At 38.1% G+C, this 23,861-nt stretch overlaps 1 protein-coding gene across 7 annotated transcripts in view; it reads right to left on the bottom strand.

Moving 5' to 3' along the window:
* Window positions 1-23,861, bottom strand: part of PCTP (phosphatidylcholine transfer protein) — a 148,670-nt gene that overhangs the window by 37,828 nt on the left and 86,981 nt on the right. Inside the window, exons 6-7 of one of the 7 annotated variants that reach the window (XM_063628417.1) lie at window positions 7,772-7,869; window positions 4,322-6,536 (exon numbers count right to left, since the gene is read on the bottom strand). The exons of 4 other annotated variants lie outside the window; for them this stretch is intronic. In XM_063628417.1, coding sequence (XP_063484487.1) covers window positions 6,506-6,536; window positions 7,772-7,869 — 129 coding nt within the window. In that variant the 3' untranslated portion in view covers window positions 4,322-6,505. Of the gene's footprint in view, window positions 1-4,321; window positions 6,537-7,771; window positions 7,894-23,861 lie in introns of those variants that run through there. 2 more of the 7 variants (XM_063628416.1, XM_055256326.2) reach the window with 2 other exon arrangements.

Raw genomic sequence — 23,861 nt, 5'->3', positions numbered from 1 at the left:
AGAGCACCCTCCCATTCTATTGGAAGAACTGACCTTCTTAGGTGCTTCCCCACATCCAGGGATCTGCAGTCAAGGCCACCTTTAGGTTAAAAAGCACAAGACGGTCATTTCTTCAGCTATTAAACAAAATAACTTGACTTCTGGCTCGATGCCAGCTCAGTGAAAATAAGCCAGCTGCAAGAAGAGGAACTTTCAGAACTCTGTGGCAACTCTTAGAGCAAAGTTTTAGCACAGCTATTCTTTGCCTTCTCCTCCAAGAGAAAGCTGTGAGGTCAGGTCCAGGATGACAATACCCAACAACCCCCAAAAGACTTCTGGTTTTAATCCTTGCCAATTTCCCTCCAAGCCCTGGCACAACTTGGGCTGAAAACACACATGCTATTTTCATTTAAGCATGAATGCTGAACCACTGGGTATTTTTTTCCTGGGTTTTCTGTTAACTCTGTCTACAAAATGTGGTTTTAAGAAATATTACTCCTGGTCATTTATCTAACAGACCATACTGTGATCTGTAAGCTCCATCTTTCTTGCAGCTTTCACATTCTATTAAAATGGGATCTTTTAGCAGGAAATTTACTCAGACGGGGGAGTTCATTTGAGGTTAAAACTGTAAAGTGGCCAATTATCTCTCAGTCATTGGTTGCATATGATCTTTACCCCAAGCTTTGGAAATAAAGACAACATTTAGCAAACGTTCTGCTCCAAAGCTAATGTTTTGGAAAGAATAACAGCATGTTGGGAATAAATTACATGGTCTTTAGTGCATTTTAGTGTTATTGCCTGTTAACACGCAGCGTGGTGTGCCAACTCATAAGAGAACTCCAGTCTTCTAGGGAATCGATTTCTGATTTGTTCAGCTGATGGCGTCCATGTTATATCATTGAACAGACGAGTAGTACAGGGGGCCATGTCTGTGGGACCTCACCTAGGGGAAGCTATGACTCATAGACTGTCTTTTCATTCTGATACTGTCCAGACCATTAACACGCCATGGGTAACGGCATATGAGGTCTTTCATCTAGGACTATCCAGTTACCCACTAATGAGCTATGTTGATCCTAAAAGAGTCATTTAATATACCTAAATCAAGTAACTAATATAGCCTTGCTAAAAGGCCTACTAGGTACGAGGTTTTTGGCCAGGCTCTGTGGAAGAATAGTAGGATGCTTAAAGAAAGCCTTGATTCCATTTGTATGAAATATCCAGAATAGACAATTTCACAGAGTCAAAAATTACATCAGTGGTTTCCTAGACCTGGGAGGACAGGAGGATTGGAGAATGTTTGCTAAAACATTTTGGATTTCTTTGGGAAAATGTCATAAAATTGATTAAGATGATGGCTGCCCAACTCTGTGAATATAATAAAAGCCATTGAAGCATATACTTTAAATCAGTGAATCATATGTGAGATATGTGAATGATATCTCAATAAAGCTGTTAAAAAATTAAAGAAGAAGAACCTTGTCCTCACGAAGAGAGGAAATGTTAATAATTTCAGGTAGACAGCACTAAGGACTAGAGACAGGTACCACAAAATGCCAAGGGAAATCCAAAACTGTGTAACTTCCATTAGACTTTGTAAGATTTCCTTTCTTTGGGGACTGTTTCACTCTGTCTTTGGTTTCAAAAGACGAGAGGTCATGTTTAGGTCTCTGAGAGTAGGAGCAGAAAGACAGCTCCTAATAACTGAATAAATAAAAAAAACTCATGATAAGACAGCAAAAGGTATCCTGGGAGCAGGAACATCAGACTTGAACCTGTTGGCAGGGTCCCGATGCAAGCCAACCTCAAACCTCTCTTATAGCTGGTTGCAAGCAAGGTATTTTATTTAAAGGGGAAAGGAGTCAGGGATTTTTTTTCCTTTAGCCTAACAAGAAGCTGCCTGTTACTGTACCTTCTCCAGTCTAGAGACAATTTTACCGAAGAGCACCATCCCCACACCTACTCAATCTCCCACATTCCTGGAACAAATGTATCTAGGATCAGAACAGCCCACAAAATAAATAAGCAACAATTAGCCCTGTGGTAACTTGTAAGCCAAAATGTTACTCCATGCACAAACAACTCAGGTGTGCACTGTTGTTCAGGCCACACCTCCTGCCATAGAAATTCTTTAGGCAGAAGGATAAATTGTATTTCAGGCTTAAGTGATCTATCTTTTAGTGGGGTGGGCTTGATTAATTTTAAAAGATGTATTTCCACATTTACCTTTGCTGAACTCCCTCTCTACTATCATTTTTTGGATTATTTCCCCAAATTTCCAATATTTAGCCAAAAGCAAAATTATCAAGTGTATTTACTATAAATAATTCCAAATAATTTCAAATATAATCATGCTTTTTAAACTTTTAAACTAATTTAAATATCTTAAATATTATAGTAAATTGCTTTTGTGCATAACATTGAACTTCCAAGCAGCAATGCACATAAACATTTTAGAGAAGTTTACAAAGAGATGATTCTACTGGGCTGTGGACATGAATTCCAGGCTTAGTTTACTCAGTAAGTGTGGGCCTCTTTTCTTCCTGGGGATCTGCCACAATTTTGTGCTGTTCTTGGTTTCTGAGTTTCTCAAAGCTGAAACAGAGGCTGAGCTGAGGGTTCAGTAAAAAAGATGGTAGAGCATGCATCAGAGAGCCCCAAACTCCACTTGCCTTCTAGAAGTGTCTATGACACAGTCCTGTCCCCTGGATGACAGTTCTGCTAGTTCCACACTGGAGTACTTTGAAGCTTATGGGTCAAAGTAAACTGAGTGGTGTGGTGTCTGTCTTGCCCCTGTAAGCCCCATTTCCCTGGGACATGCAGAGAGAGCATTCCTTTCTCCAGTGTTCACCACCACCTGCCTTCCATGACAGTGCAAGCATTGGCTTTGGGAAGCTGCCAACTTTCTAGTGTGGTCCTTGAACCCTTGACCTTCCAGGCAAACGCAATGATGCTACCAGCTGAGCGACACAGACCTATTTCCTGCATCAATGACTAAACAGATCCAAAGGTATGTGAAGCATTTCTTTCCCCCCGACCTTGTTCAGCCTTGGCACAGCTGCTGGCACAGCCAGAGGTGCCTGGCCCCGGGAGCAGCTGCTAAGTGTCTGCCAAGCCTCCGGAGGGCAGAGCTGTTTGTCAGCTGGTTAGTGCATTTTTTCACCTTGGTTCTCCTAACTTGAAAATAACTGGAATACAACTCATTTTAATGAACACTTTTGATCTTTTTTTCTTCTGTTTCTCCTCTTATCTAATCCTCTTATCTATTTTGTTATTAATGGGAACCATTAACACATGACAGGGTAGACAAATGTGCATGTCCCTTCATTTTCAAACCTCCTCCTTCCTCTAGAATGGTTATGAATAAGCTCACACTCTAGAATGAAGATTAAAATATCAGAGTGTCAGCAAAATTAAGACAGGAAAGAAGCAATAGGCTTTGTAATCGACGCATTGAATTCTCTTTTAAAACAAATTTTCTTTTTATTTGACACAGGGTCTTCCTTCCTCTGTCACCCAGCCTGGAGTGCAGTGACACGATCTCTCAATCTCTCATCACTGCAGCCTTGACTTCCCAGGCTCAAGTGATCCTCCTACTTCAGCCACCTGAGTAGCTGGAACCACAGGCATGTGCCACTATGGCCGGCTATGTTTTTGTTTTTAATAAAGACAAGGTCTCACTATATTGTCCAGGCTGGTCTTGAACTCCTGGGTACAAGAGATCCTCTGCCCTCAGCCTCCCAAAGTTCTAGGATTACAGGCATGAGCCACCATGCCCAACAAGGAATATTTTTAAGGAATATGGGACGACAAGGAAAAATGCTCACTCTATTGTCTGATTACAGTTACAAAAGAATAGATGATGCATGAGCAAAGACTATGCTGTATTCTATAAGCCAAAAGTGGAACGTGAATATTTTCTTTATTAAACTTCTGGCCAGGCACGGTGGCTCACAGCTGTAATCCCAGCACTTTGGGAGGCCAAGGCAGGCAGATCACCTGAGATCAGGAGTTCGAGACAAGCCTGGCCAACATGGTGAAACCCTGTCTCTACTGAAAATACAAAAATTAGCTGGACATGGTGGTGCACACCTGTAATCCCAACTACTCGGGAGGCTGAAGCAGGAGAATCACTTGAACCTGGGAGGTGGAGGTTGCAGTGAGCCGAGATCGCACCACCGCAGCACCCCAGCCTCGATAACAGAGCAAGATGCTGTCTCAAAATAAATAAATAAATAATGTACTTCTTTTAATGTCATTATAATATTGTTTAAATAGCATTTTTTTAAATAAGAGAGGAAAGGAAAACAGTGTAACAAATCACAAGCACACACAAAACTGCCCTGCTCATTTTTAATTTGGTGTGTTAATTACTGGATATAAAACGAAACCTCATTCTACTATTCTTTTCATTCTTGCTCTCTCTTTGCAAGGCACAACCCAACCCCTTGGTACCAAGAAGTGAGGAACTGAGTTCAGCTCTGTTCTCAATCACTCTGGGAGCAGCTCCCATTTCCAGGATTCACCGTGACTGCCCGCTCTCCCCGTGGGGAGGAGTGATCACTCTCATGACTGTGAAAAGGCACATCACTGATTCTCTTCCAGAAGGGGTGACTGAGAACTTTTTCTAACTAAAGGATCCTTCTCATCTCTGAGTGACAGGGTTGTGAATTCCCAAAGCCTTGGCAAAGCACCCAAATTTTCTTTCCAGCTTACTCCAAATAAGATGGGGTGAAAAGGACTAAATGACACAGATTTAGCCTGGACATCCTGGGCTCCAAGCCAGGTGAGGCTCCATCTCAACAAATCTATCATCTTCCTCAGAGTCTGTGAGTGCAACATTCCTAAGTCAGCCTTGCAACATGGCGGTTAACATTGAAAATGGGGACTTTGGCTGAATGGGCTCCACTGGAAATGTTGACAGTCTGATTAATTTTTTCAAATCATTGACCTCACACTTTCTCTTGGTGCTTCCTTTGAAGATATGGGGCAGGTGAGGAATCTAATCCAGCACTCCCACATTGCATGTTTTCATATAGCTGTTGTAGCAAGCCTTGGCAACAGAATGTCTGGGCTTAAATCTTGGCACACCATTTGCTAACCTGCTTAACGTCTCTGAGCATCATTTTCCTTCTTTGTACCATGGGGGAAATACTAGTGCCTACTACCTCTTATGGGTGTTGTGAGGGTCAAATGAAGTGATGCCTATAAGGCATTCCCATAGTGCTTGGCACACAGTGCGGACTCAAGAAATGTTGGTAGTGATGTTTGTAATTATTATTATTATCATCTTTATTATATTACCCCTCCGTTCTTTACTTTATTCACCTCAAAGTGAACCAGAAGCACCTTGATATGGAGATGTGGGCAGGAAACCCGGAATCAGATCTCTTCAGTTCTACTCACGGAATGGCCTTTGGCAAGTTACTTTCACATCTGAATCTACTTCCACATCTGTAAAATACAGATCACGACACCCGCCTCGGAGCGCTATTAGGAAGATTCAATGTAATAAAATACAGGAAAATGCTTGATACATACTAAGTGCTCAGTAAATAATGGTTGAATCAGGACTTAGGTTTGGGTCACTCACCCAGATTGTCCCACTTTAACTTGGGTTTCAACTAAAGGAGAAGGCATCCCACGCTCCTCTAGGTCACTTCCAGCAAAAACCAGCAGGACAAGGGAGCCAAAACATTAGCAAGCTTTTGGCAGATGCCTGACAAGGAGTGTGATCACAAGACCTCCGTGCAGAATTTTGACAACCGAATGTGCAAATTACACTTATTCAAGCTGAAATATCACCCAAGTGTGTTTTGGAACCACAGTGACCACATCCCAGCTGGACTGTGGAAGTGAAGCTGTGCAGCCAAGGGTTTTATTATTTTTATTTAAAAGTGTGAATCATCAGACAGGCAATGCTCTCCAGCCAGGTGCTGTATTCAGATTCCACGTCAATATCTACTTTTTTGGCAGCCGAGCAAAGAGAAGGTGCCAGTGAGAAACTGTTCTGGGTGAGAGATCTCTGTTTCAAGCAGGGTAACCTTGGGACTATCTCTTAAACTGCCTAGGACTCAGTTTCCTCATATGTAAAATAAAATGACAGTAGGAAATACTGCATAGTTGGTTGTCGGGATTAAATGAGATAATGTGTGAAAAGTGCTTGGAAGAGAACATAGTGAGTGCTAGATATGTGTTTGCTATAACGATAATAATTAATGTGCTAAGGCCTTTAGGATTTTCGAAAGACATCATGTTTTTGCCTCTCTACAACAGGTTTATATTCTATTTGGAGGAAAGACTTTGTATGTAACAAAGGAAATGGTGACACAGAACTGTTTGAAATATATGACAACTGAGCATGATTCCTATAGTCTGAGTGGCTAAGAACAATTCTCTGCAGAAGAAAATATTAGAGGTAGGCCATGCAGAAAATGTAGAAACCAAAGTAATTAATAGGGAGAGAAGGGCATTTTATGGATGGGGAATAGCTTGGGAAAACTGTCCGACCTCCCCTGATGTCTTAGAAGAACTCTGGCAGCTTGGATGTAACTCTGCAAAAAAAGAAAAACCCAAGGTTTTAAGACTGCTTAAACTGCCTAATTTCACCTGTTCCATACATCAATTCTTGCTTTTATTCTCCTGGTCATTAAGCCACTAACTCTCACTGCCCAGCTATTGTTTTATCCTAGTGTTGCCCCATTAGCTCAACACATAGTTCTGTCTTTAAATTTTAAACCCCAATTTCCCTCCTGACTATGATTTCCTCTAGTGGACTCTTAGGGAAGCATCCCGACAGGGATTCAAAATCTTTTTTCCAAATACTACATCCACAGGGAGCTCCTACAAGTCTCATGAACTGGATATGGGTAAACAGTGAGAGGCTCTGTTATGTTTTAGGGACAACGAGTAGAGGAGGTTCACTCCTGTGATAAAGGTAGTAGGGGATAATAAAAGCACATTAGGCTCACATACAATGAAGGAGCTTCCCAGAAGCGCCGACAATTCAGTGGGACAGGCCCCCTACCCTGGAGTCTCAGTAGATGGGAAAGCCAGGGCTCTAGATTTTATAGGTAGGCGGATATTCAACTATGCCCAGAAACCTCCCCAGTGACTCTCATCCCAATTTTACCATTGGTTTGCTCGGCCTTCCCGGTACTTAACTACATTGACTTTGCTCGGCCAGGCACGGTGGCTCAGGCCTATAATCCCAAGGCTTTGGGAAGCCAAGGCAGGAGGATCACTTGAGGCCAGGAGTTTGCGACCAGCCTGGGCAACATAGTGAGACCCTGTCTCTACAAAAAATAAAGATTAGCCAACATAGTGGTGCATGCGTGTGGTCCCAGCTACTATGGAGGCTGAGGCAGGAGAATCATTTGAGCCTGGGAGTTTAATGTTGCAGTGAGTGATGATCCCACCACTGGACTCCAGCCTGGGTGAAAGAGTGAGACCCTGTCTTTTAAAAATAATAACAATACTGACTTTGCTTCCTGCTTTGAACAATGTTATATATCCACCAACTAGAAGGTAAATTTCTAATAATAGCAGCTTTAGTCCTTTCTGCACGTTGTGTATAGAGAAAACACACACACAACACAAAAACAGTAACAACAAAAGCAAAATAAGGACACTCTGGCCAGGTGCGGTGGCTCATGCCTGTAATCCCAGCACTTTGGGAAGCCGAGGCGGGCGGGTCACAAGGTCAGGAGATCGAGACAATCTGGGCCAACACGGTGAAACCCCATCTCTACTAAAAATACAAAAATTAGCTGGGTGTGGTGGCACACACCTGTAATCCCAGCTACTTAGGAGGCTGAGGCAGGATAATCGCTTGAACCCAGGAAGCAGAAGTTGCAGTGAGTTGACGTAGCGCCATTGCACTCCAGCCTGGGTGACAGAGCAAGACTTCGTCTCAAAAAAAAAAAAAAAAAAAAAACACTCTGAGAATGCTCTGATTTTGAGAAACAATCTCAAGTCAGAAGTTGTAGGTTTCAGTCCTGGTTCCACAATTTACTAGCTGAGATACCAATATGTTACAAAATTTTCTAAGCTTCCCTCCCTATCCACAAAATAGAGATTATGACATCTGCTTACCTTAAGGGGTATAGAATACAGAGAGATAATAGATGTGATATCATACATAAAGAAACTTTTCAAATAAAGGAAAAATAAGTCAACTCAATCTAAATTTATAAAGAGTTTGCGTTTTGTTTTTTGTTTGAGAGAAGGAGAGACAATGAGGACAACCACTATTTTGAAGGCTCTAAAGGGAAAATTCTAAATATTATTTTTTCGCATCAGAATTTTATTTTATCATTTGGACACAGAGAAGAAGTAAGCTAATAAAGAGCATTACTTCATAGTCTTTGGCCAAAAATGTCTTTTATACCCCAAGGTTGGAGAAGACTACTCATGTAGGATTTAGGATTGGCTGGTTTTTGCTCACTTCGCATTGTGTAGATGTTTCTTGAACACCATTGCCTCACCAGGTTTTGAAGAGAAATATGTTAGAGTAGTTGGTCAATATTGGATTGGCTCAAGCCCATTATTCTTAGCTGACCTCTTAGAAAATATATATAAAATATGCTGGGCGGGGTTGAGGGGGAAGGAAATTCCTCTGTTTTTTGAGGAAGTGTTAGCTTTGGCTCATTCCAGGATGGACCTTCCAGGATTCTTCAGTTTTCCTTTCTCTTAAAGATCTTTCTTTAAGACATATTACTGCCCCTTAGTTATAGCAGGATTAAGGTCCAGTGTAATGGTGCTGAGCTTTGGACAGAGAAAAAAGCGTATGACTTGCTGGCTAATCTGAGTGATTAGGAATAATGTGCTAACATCCAAACTCTGTGAGCTTTGGGTTGATGTGACCCTTGTTTTGCCACATGTGCTTCTCATAATTGGAATAAAGCATAAGAAGGCCAGTGGCCAGTGTGGAAATGTGAACCGCAACCTAATAAGTGCATATTATTTGCCAGACTTTTCCAGGCCTTTTGGTTAAGTTATTGGATCTTTGCAGCAAAGACTGAGCCAATATGGATGAGTTATCCCTTTTTTATGGATGAGTAAACTCATGTCAAATAATTTGCTTAAAATCAGATGGCTGATAAGTGGTAGAGAATGCTTCTCAAAGAAAGTGAGGTTAATCCAAGTTCTGATGGAGGTGAGGTGTGTCAACCATCCTATGGAGTTGTAAAGGCATTTTATGCATTACATTTGGCAATTCATAGATTACAAATAACTTGGCCCAGAAGACTTAAGACTTGGGTTCCAAACCTTGGTCTAATATTTATAAGCTATGTGACCTTTGACAAATCACTTCATATATTTGAGTTGAGGTACTCTACCTCACAATATTGTTCAGAGGATTAAATGATATAATATATATAAAGCTATCACAAGACTTGGGACCTAGGAGGCATTTAAATTGTAGTCACCACCATCATTATTAAAAGCATTATTTTCACCAACACAGTAATTATCATTATCGCTAATATCTACTGTATTTACCCTTAGAATTTTTGAGGGTTATAATAAGATAATGAATGTGAAAATGCTTTGTACCAAAAAAAATTAGAAGCATTTAAATCTGGGGGAGATTCAAATATAATTTCAAATGTAATAGATTGAATTTAAGAGAATTATTGTGAATTCCACGGTAGTCTTGACTCAAGTTACTCTAGAGTCTTAACCCTGAAAATGCTGAAAGTTGACTTAAAGTGAAAAAGCAAACATATTTCACTAATCTTCAGGCCATGGTGTTGGCACTTATAAAGGCCAACTATACGTTGATTACTCAATTATTGACTTCATATTAAAGCTTTAACAAGAAGGTCTAGCAAATATTCTACAACACATTTCATCAAAAAGGGTGGGGTATCAGTCAGAGATTTACTGTTTTATATAAGGCAATGTTCTCTTAAACCTATGAATAGGGAGAAAAATAAGGATCTAAAAATTCTTTTTGTGCCCAAAGGAGATGGGAAGGAGGGAAGGAGAGTCCGTGTCTAACTAAAATTGTACATATGATTCTGATACATATGTCAGTCTTGCCAAGCCCCATGTGAAAAAGGAGTAGCGACTAAAACATAGAATGCCAATGACAAGTTTCTGCCAGTAGAAATCTATGGGTTGTTTAGTTTTATAAACACTTCTGAGAACTCAGCCTTTAATGAACACAGCTGCTGCCAACTCAGTGGTTTCCAAGAAGCAGTCATGGTGATGATAAAGAAAGAAATCTCATAACCTATCAACATGGTTTTACTGCTGTAAAGACTAGACTATCATTAATAGCTCATTTTTGAAGACTATTATGGCCTAACTTCTGCATCAAAGGAGAATTCTGGAAATCAGAAAGAAACTTCCACCATCACCATCACTGTCTCCCTCATTCTTCGCAGGTTCTGATTTACTTTGTTTTTCTATACATCTATATAAGTTTCATTTTTGATACAGGGAACATTGCATCAAATGCAGTCTGAGTCATTAGCAGATTAGCACTCATCCATGACCTGTGTGAAACTTAGCAATATAAAAGGTCAAGTCTTCTCAGGTCTCAATTGAGAATTCTCTGTCTCTTCCAAAAACCTCTTTTTCATGATGAAGCTGACAACATTTTCCTGCTCTGTAATATATATGAAATGGAAGGCACAATCTTGTATAAATACTTACACAAACACAAACACTGTAATAGTGATGTCTACACTCCCATCTAAAACTCAGCAGGTATTAACATGTTCCTGTCCAGTCCCAAGGTTTAACTGGGAGACTTCCTTCCTTAATTCCTCACCCTGCCCTCATTAGTTGTACAGATGTTCACTTGAAACTTGAGAGAATTCTCAAGTTATGAAGGAGGGTCATCATCCTAGAGTAGGATGTTGTTTCCTACCTGGCAGTCTTATTCTAGTCCTATAATCAGATGGTATTTTCAGAGGGTAAATTCAGTGGTAATTTTCTGGCTATGGTATGCTCATAAATGTTTAAAAACTAGCTTCCCCACACAGTCTTGTTTTGTGCCACTTGCCAATTTCTCTGATATAAATACTTCTACCACATATACATTTAAGCCACCAACGTAATGGTACTGAACTTGGATTTGGGAAGATATGCACACAAAGGTTTCTTGCAAGCCAGTATGAACCAGTACCTCCAGCACACCACTGTCATAAAGTCCTTCTCCTGGTTTATTGCTCTGGCACTCTCTGTAGAGGATCACTCTCAAATATGAAACCCAGATCTCCAAATTTTGAGTCTAGATCGCCTCTCTTTCTGTTTTTCTGGCTTGCCTATACTTCTATTTTCTAATAATAGGACTCTGTGGTCCATGGCCCATTTTAAAGAACTTAAGGCCCTTTGGAAAATAACTTAAGCACTTGGCAAGTTATTTATCTTTCTAAGGAGGTCAGGAGAACCCACCCTGTATTAGCCTGTTTCCCTTCACTTGGAGAAGAATAAAAATGTTTTCATTCTTTAGGATGTATCACTCTAGCCAAAAATGAGGCCAAAGAGATTTCTCTGAAGTCACACACACACACACCACACACACACACACACACACACACAGAGATTGAGAGAGAGAGAGAGAGAGAGAGAGAGAGATCATAACTGGAGTTCTCATACCCTACTTCAAAAGCAGGGCCAAATAAAACAAAATTCTCTTCCAAAAGATTGAATAGGTACAATATGAGGAACTACTCCCAGCAATGGGAAGAGAGTCAAATCTGGTGCCAAATGGATACACATTTTTAAATTGTATTGTGTAGATCTATATTCTTACCAAATGTGTCTTTTGTCTTCTTGTTTTTCACCTTCTGTCAGAGGTACATTAAAATCTCCTATCTTATATATATATATATGTATATTTATGTATATATATACATATATGTGTGTGTCTACACACACATACAGAATACTATGCAGCCATAAAAAGAATGACATCTTGTCCTTTGCAGCAACATGGATGGTGCTGGAAGACATTATCCTACATGAACTAACTCAGAAACAACATCAAATACTGAATGTTCTCACTTATAAGTGGGAAGTAAACAGTGGGTACACATGGACATAAAGATGGAAAAATAGACACTGAGGACTACAAAACGGGGGAAGGTGGGAAGGAGGACAAGGTTGAAAAATTGCCTACTGGGTACAGTGTTCACTATTGAGTAATGGGTGCATTAGAAGCCCAATCCTCACCCATTATGCAATATACTCATGTAATAAGAAAAAACATATAACCCCTGAATCTAAAATAAAATAGCTTAAAAAGAAACTAGGAAAATAATTTGATAATGAGGAGATGTATACTTCTGTTTATCTATTGACATAAAACAACCCATCCCCAAATTCAGTTGATTAAAACAAAACAAGAAGTTCCCCACAATAATTCTGGGCTTGTCTATTTCACCTGGTTCTATCAATTTTTGCTTTATAAATTTAAAGTGATCTTATTGGGTGCATACAAACACATGGTTGTGCTACGTTTCTGGTGAACTGACCCCTTTACTGCTATAAAATGTTTTTTTAAAAAAACCTGTATTAATAATTTCACCTTAAATCTATTTTGTATGATATTACTGTAGTTATGCCATCTTTTTAATTTTTTTTATTAAACTTTAAGTTCTGGGATACATGTGCAGAACGTGTGGTTTGTTACATAAGTATACACGTGCCATGGTGGTTTGCTGCACCCATCAACCTTTCATCTACATTAACTATTTCTCCTAATGCTATCCCTCCCCTAGTCCCCCACCCTGTGACGGGCTCCAGTGTGTGATGTTCCTCGCCCTATGCCCATGTGTTCTCATTGTTCAACTCGCACTTATAAGTGAGAAAATGTGGTGCTTGGTTTTCTGTTCTTGCGTTAATTTGCTGAGAATGATGGTTTCCAGCTTCATCCATGTCCCTGCAAAGGACATGAACTCATCCTTTTTATGGCTGCATAGTATTCCATGGTGTATATGTGTCACATTTTCTTTATCCAGTCTATCATTTATGGGCATTTGGATTGGTTCCAAGTCTTTGCTATTGTGAATAGTGCTGCAATAAATATACGTGAGCATGTATCTTTATAGTAGAATGATTTATAATCCCTTGGGCATATACCCAGTAATGGGATTGCTGGATCAAATGGCATTTCTGGTTCTAGATCTTTGAGGAATTGCCACACTGTCTTCCACAATGGTTGAACTAATTTACACTCCCATCAACAGTGTAAAAGCATTCCTGTTTCTCCACATCCCCTCCAGCATCTGTTGTTTCCTGACTTTTTAATGATTGCCATTCTATCTGGAGTGAGATGGTTTTGATAATTGTGGTTTCTGATTTGCATTTCTCTAATGACCAGTGATGATGATATTTTTTTCATATCTTTGTTGGCTGCATAAATGTCTTCTTTTGAGAAGTGTCTGTTTATATACTTTGCTGACTTTTTGATGGGGTTGTTTTTTTCTTGTAAATTTGTTTAAGTTCCTTGTAGATTCTGGATATTAGACCTTTGTCAGATGAGTAGATTGCAAAAATTTTCTCCCATTCTGTCCGTTTCCTGTTTACTCTGATCCTGGTTTGTTGTTGTTGTTGTTGTTGTTGTTTTGCTCTGCAGAAGCTCTTTAGTTTAATTAGATTCCATTTGTCAATTTTGTCTTTTGTTGCAATTGCTTTTAGTATCTTAGTCATGAAGTCTTTGCCCATGCCTATGTCCTGAGTGATATTGCCTAGGTTTTCTTCTAAGGTTTTTATGGTTTTGGGTTTTACATGTAAGTCTTTAATCCATGTTGAGTTACTTTTTGTATAAGGTATAAGGAAGGGGTCCACTTTCAGTTTTCTGCATATGGCTAGACAGTTTTCCCAGCACCATTTATTAAACAGGAAATCCTTTCCCCATTGCTTGTTTTTGTCAGGTTTGTCAAAGATCAGATGGTTGTAGATGTGTGGCACTATTTCTGAGGCCTCTATTCTGTTCCATTGGTATATATATATCTGTTTTGGTACCAGGACCATGCTGTTTTGGTTACTGTAGCCTTGTAGTACAGTTTGAAGTCAGGTAGTGTGATGCCTCCAGCTTCGTTCTTTTTGCTTAGGATTGTCTTGGCTATATGGGCTCTTTTTTGTTTCCGTATGAAACTTAAAGTAGTTTTTTCTAGTTTTGTGAAGAAAGTCAATGGTAGCTTGATGGGGATAGCATTACCTCTATAAATTCCTTTGGGCAGTATGGCCATTTTCACAATATTGATTCTTCCTATCCATGACCATGGAATGTTTTTCCATTTGTTTGTGTTCTCTCTTATTTCCTTGAGCAGTGGTTTGTAGTTCTTGATGTGGTCCTTCAAATCCCTTGTAAGTTTTATTCTACGGTATTTTATTCTCTTTGTAGCAATTGTGAATGGGAATTCACTCATGATTTGGCTCTCTGTTTGTCTATTGTTGGTGTACAGGAATGCTTGTGATTTTTGCACATTGATTTTGTATCCTGAGACGTTGCTGAAGTTGCTTATCAGCTTAAGGAGATTTGGGGCTGAGACGATGGGGTTTGCTTAATATACAATTAGCCTATCTGCAAATAGAGACAATTTGACGTCCTATTTGAATATCTTTTATGTCTTTCTCTTGCCTGATTGCCCTGGTCAGAACTTCCAATACTATGTTGAATAGGAGTGGTGAGAGAGGGCATCCTTGTCTTGTGCTGGTTTTCAAAGGGAATGCTTCCGGTTTTTGCCCATTCAGTATGATATTGGCTGTGGGTTTGTCGTAAATAGCTCTTATTATGTTGAGAAACGTTTCATCAAAACCTAGTTTATTCAGAGTTTTTAGCATGAAAGGGTGTTGAATGTTATCGAAGTCCTATTACACATCTATTGACATTATCATGTGATTTTTGTCATTGGTTTTGTTTATGTGATGGATTACATTTATTGATTTGCATATGTTGAACCAGCCTTGCATCCCAGGGATAAAGCCAACTTGACTGTGGTGGATAAGCCTTTTGATGTGCTGCTGGATTTGGTTTGCCAGTATTTTATTGAGGATTTTCACATCTATGTTCATTAGAGATATTGGCTTGAAAGTTTTTTGTTTTTGTTGTTCTGTCTCTGCCAGGTTTTCGTATCAGGATGATGCTGGCCTCATAAAATGAGTTAGGGAGGAGTCCCTCTTTCTGTATTGCTCAGAATAGTTTCAGAAGAAATGGTACCAGCACCTCTTTGTACCTCTGGTAGGATTTGGCTGTGAATCCATCTGGTCCTGAGCTTTTTTCGGTTGGTAGGCTATTAATTACTGCCTCAATTTCAGAACTTGTTATTGGTCTATTCAGGGATTCAACATTTTCCTGGTTTAGTCTTGGGAGGGAATATGTGTCAAGGAATTTATCCATTTCTTCTAGATTTTCTAGTTTATTTGTGTAGAGGTGTTTATAGTATTCTGTAATGGTAGTTTGTATTTCTGTGGGATCAGTGTTGATATCCCCTTTATCATTTTTTATTGTGTCTATTTGATTCTTCTCTCTTTTCTTCCTTATTAGTCTGGCTAGCCATCTATCTATTTTGTTAATCTTTTTCAAAAAACCAGCTCCTGGATTCATTGATTTTTTGAAGGGTTTTTCATGTCTCTATCTCTCTCAGTTCTGCTCTGTTCTTGTTATTTCTCATCTTCTGCTTGCTTTTGAATTTGTTTGCTCTTGCTTCTCTTGTTCTTTCAATTGTGATGTCAGGGTGTTGATCTTAGATCTTTCCCACTTTCTCCTGTGGGCATTTAGTGCTATAAATTTCCCTTTAAACATTGCTTTAGCTGTGTCCCAGAGATTCTGGTACATTGTGTCTTTGTTCTCATTGGTTTCAAATAACTTATTTATTTCTGCCTTAATATCGTTATTTACCTAGAAGTCATTCAGGAGCAGGTTGTTCAGTTTCCATGTAGTTCTGTGGTTTTGAGTGAGTTTCTTAATCCTGAGTTCTAATTTGATTGCACTGTGGTCTGAGAGACTGTTTGTTATGATTTCTGTTCTTTTACATTTGCTGAGGAGTGTTTTACTTCCAAGTATGTGGTCAGTTTTAGAATAAGTGTGATGTGGTGCTGAGAAGAATGTATATTCTGTTGATTTGGAGTGGAGAGTTTTGTAGATGTCTATTAGGTCCACTTGGTCCAGAGCTGAGTTCAAGTCCTGGATATCATTATTAATTTTCTGTCATGTTGATCTGTCTAATATTGACAGTGGGGTGTTACAGTCTCCCATTATCATTGTGTGGGAGTCTAAGTCTCTTTGCAGTTCTCTAAGAATTTGCTTTATAAATCTGGGTGCTCCTGTATTGGGTGCGTATATATTTAGGTTAGTTAGCTCTTCTTGTTGCTTTGATCCTTTTACCATTATGTAATGCATCAAGTGGGTCCCTGATCCCTGTGCCTCCAGACTGGGAGACACCTCCCAGCAGGGGTCAACAGACACTTCATACAGGAGAGCTCCAGCTGGCATCTGGTGGGTGCCCCTCTGGGATGAAGCTTCCAGAGGAAGGAACAGGCAGCAATCTTTGCTATTCTGCAGCCTCCACTGGTGATACCCAGGGAAACAAGATCTGGAGTGGATCTCCAGCAAACTCCAGCAGACCTGCAGCAGAGGGGCCAGACTATTAGAAGGAAAACTAACAAACAGAAAGGAATACCAGCAACATCAAAAAAAAGATGTCCACACAGAAATCCCATTGAAGGTCACCAACTTCAAAGAACAAAAGTAGATAAATCCACGAAGATGAGGAAAAAACAGTGCAAAAAGGTTGAACATTCCATAAACTAAGTTTTGATGAAATTTTTCTCAACATAATAAGAGCTGTTTATGACAAAGAATGCCTCTTCTCCTCCAAATGATCACAAGTCCTCACCAGCAAGGGAAGAAAACTGGATGGAGAATGAGTTTGATGAATTTACAGAAGTAGGCTTCAGAAGGTGGGCAATAACAAACTCCTCTGAGCTAAAGGAGCATGTTCTAACCCAACGCAAGGAAGCTAAGAACCTTGAAAAAAGATTAGAGGAATTGCTAACTAGAATAACCAGTTTAGAGAAGAACTTAAATGACCCGATGGAGCTGAAAAACACAGCACAAGAACTTCATGAAGCATACACAAGTATCAATAGCTGAATCGATCAAGCAGAAGAAAGGATACCAGAGATTGAAGATCAACTTAATGAAATAAAGTGTGAAGACAAGATTAGAGAAAAAAGAAAGAAAAGGAACAAACAAAACCTCTGAGAAATATGGGACTATGTGAAAAGACCAAACCCACATTTGATTGGTGTACCTGAAAGTGATGGGGAGAATGGAACCAAGTTGGAAAACACTCTTCAGGATATTATCCAGGAAAACTTCCCCAGCCTAGCAAGACAGGCCAACATTCAAATTCAGGAAAATACAGAGAACACCACAAAGATATTCCTAGAGAAGAGCAACCCCAAGACACATAATCATCAGATTCACCAAGGTTGAAATGAAGGCAAAAATGTTAAGGGCAGCCAGAGAGAAAGTTTGGGTTACCCACAAAGCAAAGCCCATCAGACTAACAGCAGATCTCTCAGCAGAAACCCTACAAGCCAGAAGAGAATGGAAGCCAATATTCAAGATTCTTAAACAAAGGAATTTTCAAACCAGAATTTCATATCCAGCCAAACTAAGCTTCATAAGTGAAGGAGAAATAAAATCCTTTACAGACAAGCAAATGCTGAGAGATTTTGTCACCACCAGGCCTGCTTTACAAGAGCTCCTGAAGGAAGCACTAAATATGGAAAGGAAAAACCGGTACCAGCCACTGCAAAACATACCAAATTGTAAAGACCATCAACACTGTAAAGAAACTGCATCAACTAATGTGCAAAATAACCAGCTAGCATCATAATGACAGGATCAAATTCACACATAACAATATTAACCTTAAATGTAAATAGGCTAAATGCCCCAATTAAAAGACACAGACTGGCAAATTGGATAAAGAGTCAAGACCCATCGGTGTGCTGTATTCAGGAGACCCATCTCATGTGCAAACACACACATAGGCTCAAAATAAAGGGATGGAGGAATATTTACCAAGCAAATGGAAAGCAAAAAAAAAAAAAAAAAAGAAAAAAGAAAAAAAAGCAGGGACTGCAATCCTGGCCTCTGATAAAACAAAGTTTAAACCAACAAAGATGAAAAAGATTATGCTATCTTTATGTACATTTTTACTTTTAACCTTTTTGCATTTAAATTATGTCTCTTTTAAGCAGCATATAGTTGTGCTTCTTTTTTCATCTAAAAATCTTTGTCTGTTTGAATAGTTAACTCACTTACATTTCAAGAGATTATTGATATATTTGGCATTAAATCGATTTCTATGTCCTTTTTCTCTGTTCTCTAGCTGCTGTTGCATTAGTCCAGTATTCTTTATTATTGCATTCCCCCTCATTAGCTTACTAATACTTTTACAAATTCTTTAATGTATATCCTTGAGATTCAAACATAAATATTTTATTTATTAATATTTAACATAAATATATATTTTTATTACTTGCAAGACTATGCAAACAATTAAAAAATATTTACCCTTGCTGTATTTTATGCTAGGGTTTTCACTTATTTTAATGACACAGATATCGTAAACCTTATATAACACTACTGTTGTTGTTTTATACAGTCAATACTCATTTACATTTAGGCACAAATGTAATCTTTATGTCGTTCTTCATTATTTTCTGCATTTTTCTTTTTTCATCTGAAATCATTGTTCTTCTATACAAATATCTTCTTTTAGTATTTTATGTACTATAACTCTGTTGCTAATAAATTCCCTCAGTTTGCATTTTCTAAATATGTCTTTATTATGCCAATATTTTTGAAGAATATTTTTCTGGGTATAGAAGTCTAGGCTGGTAGTTTTTTATTCTTTTAGTATTTTGAAAGTGTCATTCAATTGTCTCCTGGTTTTTATAATTTTTTATAAGTTAGCTGTAAGTTTTAGGATTCTTTCTTTAATGCTAACGTATCTTTTTTCCCTTTGGTGGCCCTTAATATTTTCTTTCATTTCATCAGTAATTACTGTGATGAATTTAAATGTGAGTTTCTTTGTGGTTTTTTGGAAGGATTTTTGTTTGTTTTGCTTGGTGTTTGTAACACTTTTTGAAGCTGTAGCTAATGTCCTTCAGCGATTGTATAAGCTTTTCAGCCACTATCTTTTCAAATATTGCTTCTGCTATATTATCCCTCTTCACTCTTATGAGATTGCAGTTACACATAGTTTAGACAGTTTTATGTTGTCCCATATATCTCTTAGACCCTTTTCTGCATTTTCTATTTTTCTTTTTATTATTCTATCTGTATATTTCCAACTGACATTTTTACATTCATTAAGTCTCACTTTACTTGTGTTTAATCTGTTAGTCTCATATATGAGTTCTTAACTTCAGTTTTATTTTTTCAGGTCTATGAGTTTATTTGACTTTTTTAATAGAGTCTGATTCCCGGCTAAAGTTTTCCATCTTTTTATTTAATATTTTGGACATATGAATCCCAGTTTTTTAAAAGTTTATGTCTTATAAATTTAGTATCTGGATCTCCTACCAGTCTGGCACTCTTGTCTGCTTTTATTCTTGTTTTATTTTTGCTTTTTAATAACTAGACCTCATATCCTTGCATACCTGGTAAATTTTTATTGAAGGCATTTTGTCAAAAAAGAAGTGTAGCAATAATTTGAGTTTCTGGATAACATTTTCTTCTTCCAGAGAGGACTCAGTTTTGTTTCTCTCAGGCGGTTATACTAGAGGCAAGTCTCAATATGATTCTGACTCCATCTCTTTTAGAGCTGGTCTTTATAAACAGTGATCTATTTCCAGTTTTTCTGTAGTTGTAGATAGCCTTTCAAGTATCCCAGTGTGAGTCAGGACTAACATGAGGCAAGTGAGCCACCTAGGGCACATGATTTAATGAGTGAGTGCCTCCTAAAATTTTATGCCATACATGCCTCATTTGCCTCTTACCAGTATTAACCCTGGTACCAACTGAAATCCTGTGGTATTTACCAGGCATTTATCCTTCGCAGGTTCTAAATTCCATATTTTGCTTCACAGCCCCATGAGAATGTATAAGCTCTGCTTTCTCTTGGCTTTTTTGCCTTCACTTATAAATTCACAAAAATCTCAAGAGGAAATATAAAACCTTAACATTAGGTTCATATCTCTGCACCTCTCCTTTTAGCCCTTTAAGTTATCGCTTTCTTTGTAAATCTCCCGTACTTTAAAGCACATTTTTAAAAATTGAATCTAGCTTTTCCAGTTATTCTCTGCAGCATAGCTGCTCAGATGCTAACTAGTTATCATAGTCAGGAATGGAAATCCCTTTTGTTTTTCTGTGTGTGTGACAATGAAAAGTAGAGGGTCGAATTTTACGTTTTTCTCAAATTGGAAATATTCTTTCTGAAAATGTGAAGTCATCTGCATGGATCTTCCTTTTCTACTATCCATTATTTAAATGCTGGTGTTCCACTGGACTTCTCCTTCAGTAATATTATCCCTGAACTATGAGACATGTTGCCTATATTCAGATAAATCCCAGGTTTAAATCTTCATTTCAGAGCACTCTCTGGGATTCAAACTCATGCTACAAACACTGTGACATTTTTACACTCATTATGTGTAAAAATCATACAGAAATAATCTTTTTTTCCTCTTTACCACTACTGATTTACTTTTTTCCATCTTAATTAATTATGGTTGCTTTTCTCAAGATCTGTCTTAAACTACAAGCTTCAGAAAGTCATCCTCTATTCTATTTTAAACTGCACGTAATTCATCAAGTCATATGTGCACAGAAGATCATAATCATATATAAACTTACCCCTATCATCTCCCATACATTGAGGTTGTCCTAATTAAAGACTAATGATATCTCACCTAGACCTTCCCAATGTCCTGCTAACCCAGGGATGGCAAATGCTTAGCTATGTCTGCTGACACGTCCTCTGCTTTCCTTCTTCCACTCATGGTAGGCATCATTTCTTTATACTGAAGCCTTTCCCAGTGAGTCCAGACGAAGTTTTAAAATCCTTCTCAAAACAGTACTCCAAAGAGACACTACCAGAGATAAACAAATTTACACCAACTTGTCATCTCCTCTCTTTCATCTCCACCAGATGGTAAATAGTATAGACTGTGCTACCAGAGATATATCCCTATGAGAAATCCAACCATGTAATATCCATGTTTAAAAATTTATGAGAGTCTCTTCTTGCTTACAAAATAAAGTAAGAGCTCACTAGTTGAGTGTATTATGCCTTTCACAATCCAGTTCTAAAAGAAATTTTCAGATTTATTTATTATTACTGACACAAGTACTCTAATTTCTGATGGCAACATATTTATCCCATTCCTGCAATCCAAAGGTCTTTCATGCTGCCTTAATTTGTACTATTACCTCCCCAAAAATTCCCATCCTTTCACTTTCTGTTTAACTCCTACTTACACTTATCCTTTCCTAGATGCCTCTGTGCAGAACTAGTTGATCCTTTATCTGTATCATCAGAACACTTTTTTGAACTTTTAATAGAGCATATATTTCATTAACAAGTTTTAAAGTGTTCACACATATGTATAGGGATCATTCCAGGTAATAACTGTGACTTTATTCAATGCAAAATGCCTAATGGATGCTCAATTAATATTCACTGACAGAATAAACAAAGTGGGCAATCAGTCTTTCTCTTTGGGAATAGTAATATTTCTATTATGATTGTTTATTTCCCTTTAGTCATTAATTCAACAAGTACATTTTTTAATATCTACTATGTGTTAGTCAATGAGCAACATCTATGAGAGAAATCTGCAATTTCTTGCAAGGCATCACCCTGCATTGAAAGCAACAGGAACCAAGTGAGAACCTCTTTAAGTAGCTTTTATGCAAACATTTCAATCTGTCACGCTCCCTTCCATGGGTGAAGGAACTGTAAATGAAGTATTTGGCTCTCAGAGAGTTACGGCACAATTCTTGGCTCACCTTGATAAATATTGATCTTGTATAAATTACCCAGGAAAGGCAGACGATGGTTCTCTGGGCAACACATACAACCCCCACTCCCCTTTATGCAAAGACATAAATCATTTATGAATAGAGCCCCACATGCTCTATGAATAAGTCCCTTGGATTCCAAGATGACTGATACTCAAGTATTTTTCTCATTTGAGTGCAGACCTAAATTTAAGCAAGCAGTCAGACTACATGAAGTTACAATGCCCTTTTGTTCACTGTAAGGTGAGAGATGCATAATAGGCTTTCAAGGGTAAACATCACATGTTTCAAAATAAACACCATTAAATGCGACTGCACATTTATGCCTTTAATAAAACTGATGGCAGGGGGATAGCTCTTTAGAAACATCTCATGTCATGTTCATTCAATTTGAAGTTTTAGGCACTGGTGAAAAGAGGAGTGTTAGTGTGTGTATGTGTGTGGAATTGGGGAGAATTCATTTTCTTTGACTACAGTTGAATCAAGCCTTTGGTTTCATCTGGAAAGTTGTGAATAGCACAATAAGGGGACTGTGTGTGGTGAGGAGTCATTAAAATAAAGAACCAAAGGGCAGCAAACATTGGTTTTCTGGGACTCTTGTGGTAAGATTAATAATGAGAGTGTTTAACCTCTGGGGACTTCATCACTGAAGGGACAAGAAGGAGAATAAAAAGACAAACTGACAAATAGTTTGTGGTCTCTCGGCAGGAGCTGGAATTTGTCATTAGAGCTCACACAAAGGGTCAAAATGCGGAAACTTCTTGGGAAAAATAAAAGAATGTGACTTATGCTTTTAGGTGCTTTTATTTATGTGACTGGTTCCACCTTGAATGTTTTTGCCCTCTAATTTCAACTTTTTCACATTCTGTGCAATTCTGTCAGCCTCTTTTATAATTTAAATTGCATATAACCCATAACTTAAGAAATCCTATTTTAGGAATTGATGGACAGAAAATCTTTAATGATGACTCAGAGACGTATATACAAGGAGAATTCTTGTAGAATTATTTATAAGGGAGAATATTTAAAAAAAAAACACCTAAACGCCCATAATAAGAGATGGGTTAAACAAATTATAGAACATTCTTACAAAGGAATGAAATGTAGCAGCTAAAAATCAGGAGGTAGATATAAATATACTCCATAGAAGGTTGTCCAAGTTGTACTGACTTTAAAAAAAAAAAAAAAAGAAGAAGAAGACTGTTGGACATTTAGAGTATGATTTCATTTACATAACATAAAACCACCATATCATGTATATAGATAGGCTTTATGATGGTTATGTCTTGGGAATGTAATTAGAGCAAGAGGGGAATGAGCTTTCACTTCTTACATTAAATATGGCTGTATTGGTTTAATTTATTATAAAACAAAAAAGGAGGTTGGTTTTGTTCCGGCAGTTGAAAATATTTTTTAAAACAAGTTATTGCCTTTCAGATCTAAGCTTAAATGTCATCTAGGAGTAACTCTCTCATTTCTGCAATGCAGCCAACTTTTGTACCAATTTTGCAACAGTTGTTGCATATTGTTGCAATATTATGGAGAGAACACTTTGAAGGCTGGCATTCAAATTCAATTCCGCCACTTTCTAGCTGTAGAATAACTTGATAATTGATACGACTTCTAAGACTACATTTTCCTTTCTGCAAAATGGTAGAAACAATGCTATCTCCACAGGATCCTTGGGAGGTGTAAAATGAGAGGCATCAATATACTGGTTATTTGTGTGCTTATCTTGTGCATTCTATAGTATTTTAATTTCTTTAATGAGACCAGGGACTACCTGCTCTCATTTATTATTAATTTATTCAATAGAGACAAGTTAAGTAACTATCGTGTTTCAGGTACTGTGTGCTAAGCTCTAGGACTACAATAA

Source organism: Symphalangus syndactylus, chromosome 20 (genome assembly GCF_028878055.3).
Source record: "Symphalangus syndactylus isolate Jambi chromosome 20, NHGRI_mSymSyn1-v2.1_pri, whole genome shotgun sequence".
In the NCBI taxonomy this organism is placed as follows: Eukaryota; Metazoa; Chordata; class Mammalia; order Primates; family Hylobatidae; genus Symphalangus; species Symphalangus syndactylus.
Note: the sequence above shows the minus strand (reverse complement) of the source record. Positions and strands in the feature narration are given on the sequence as shown.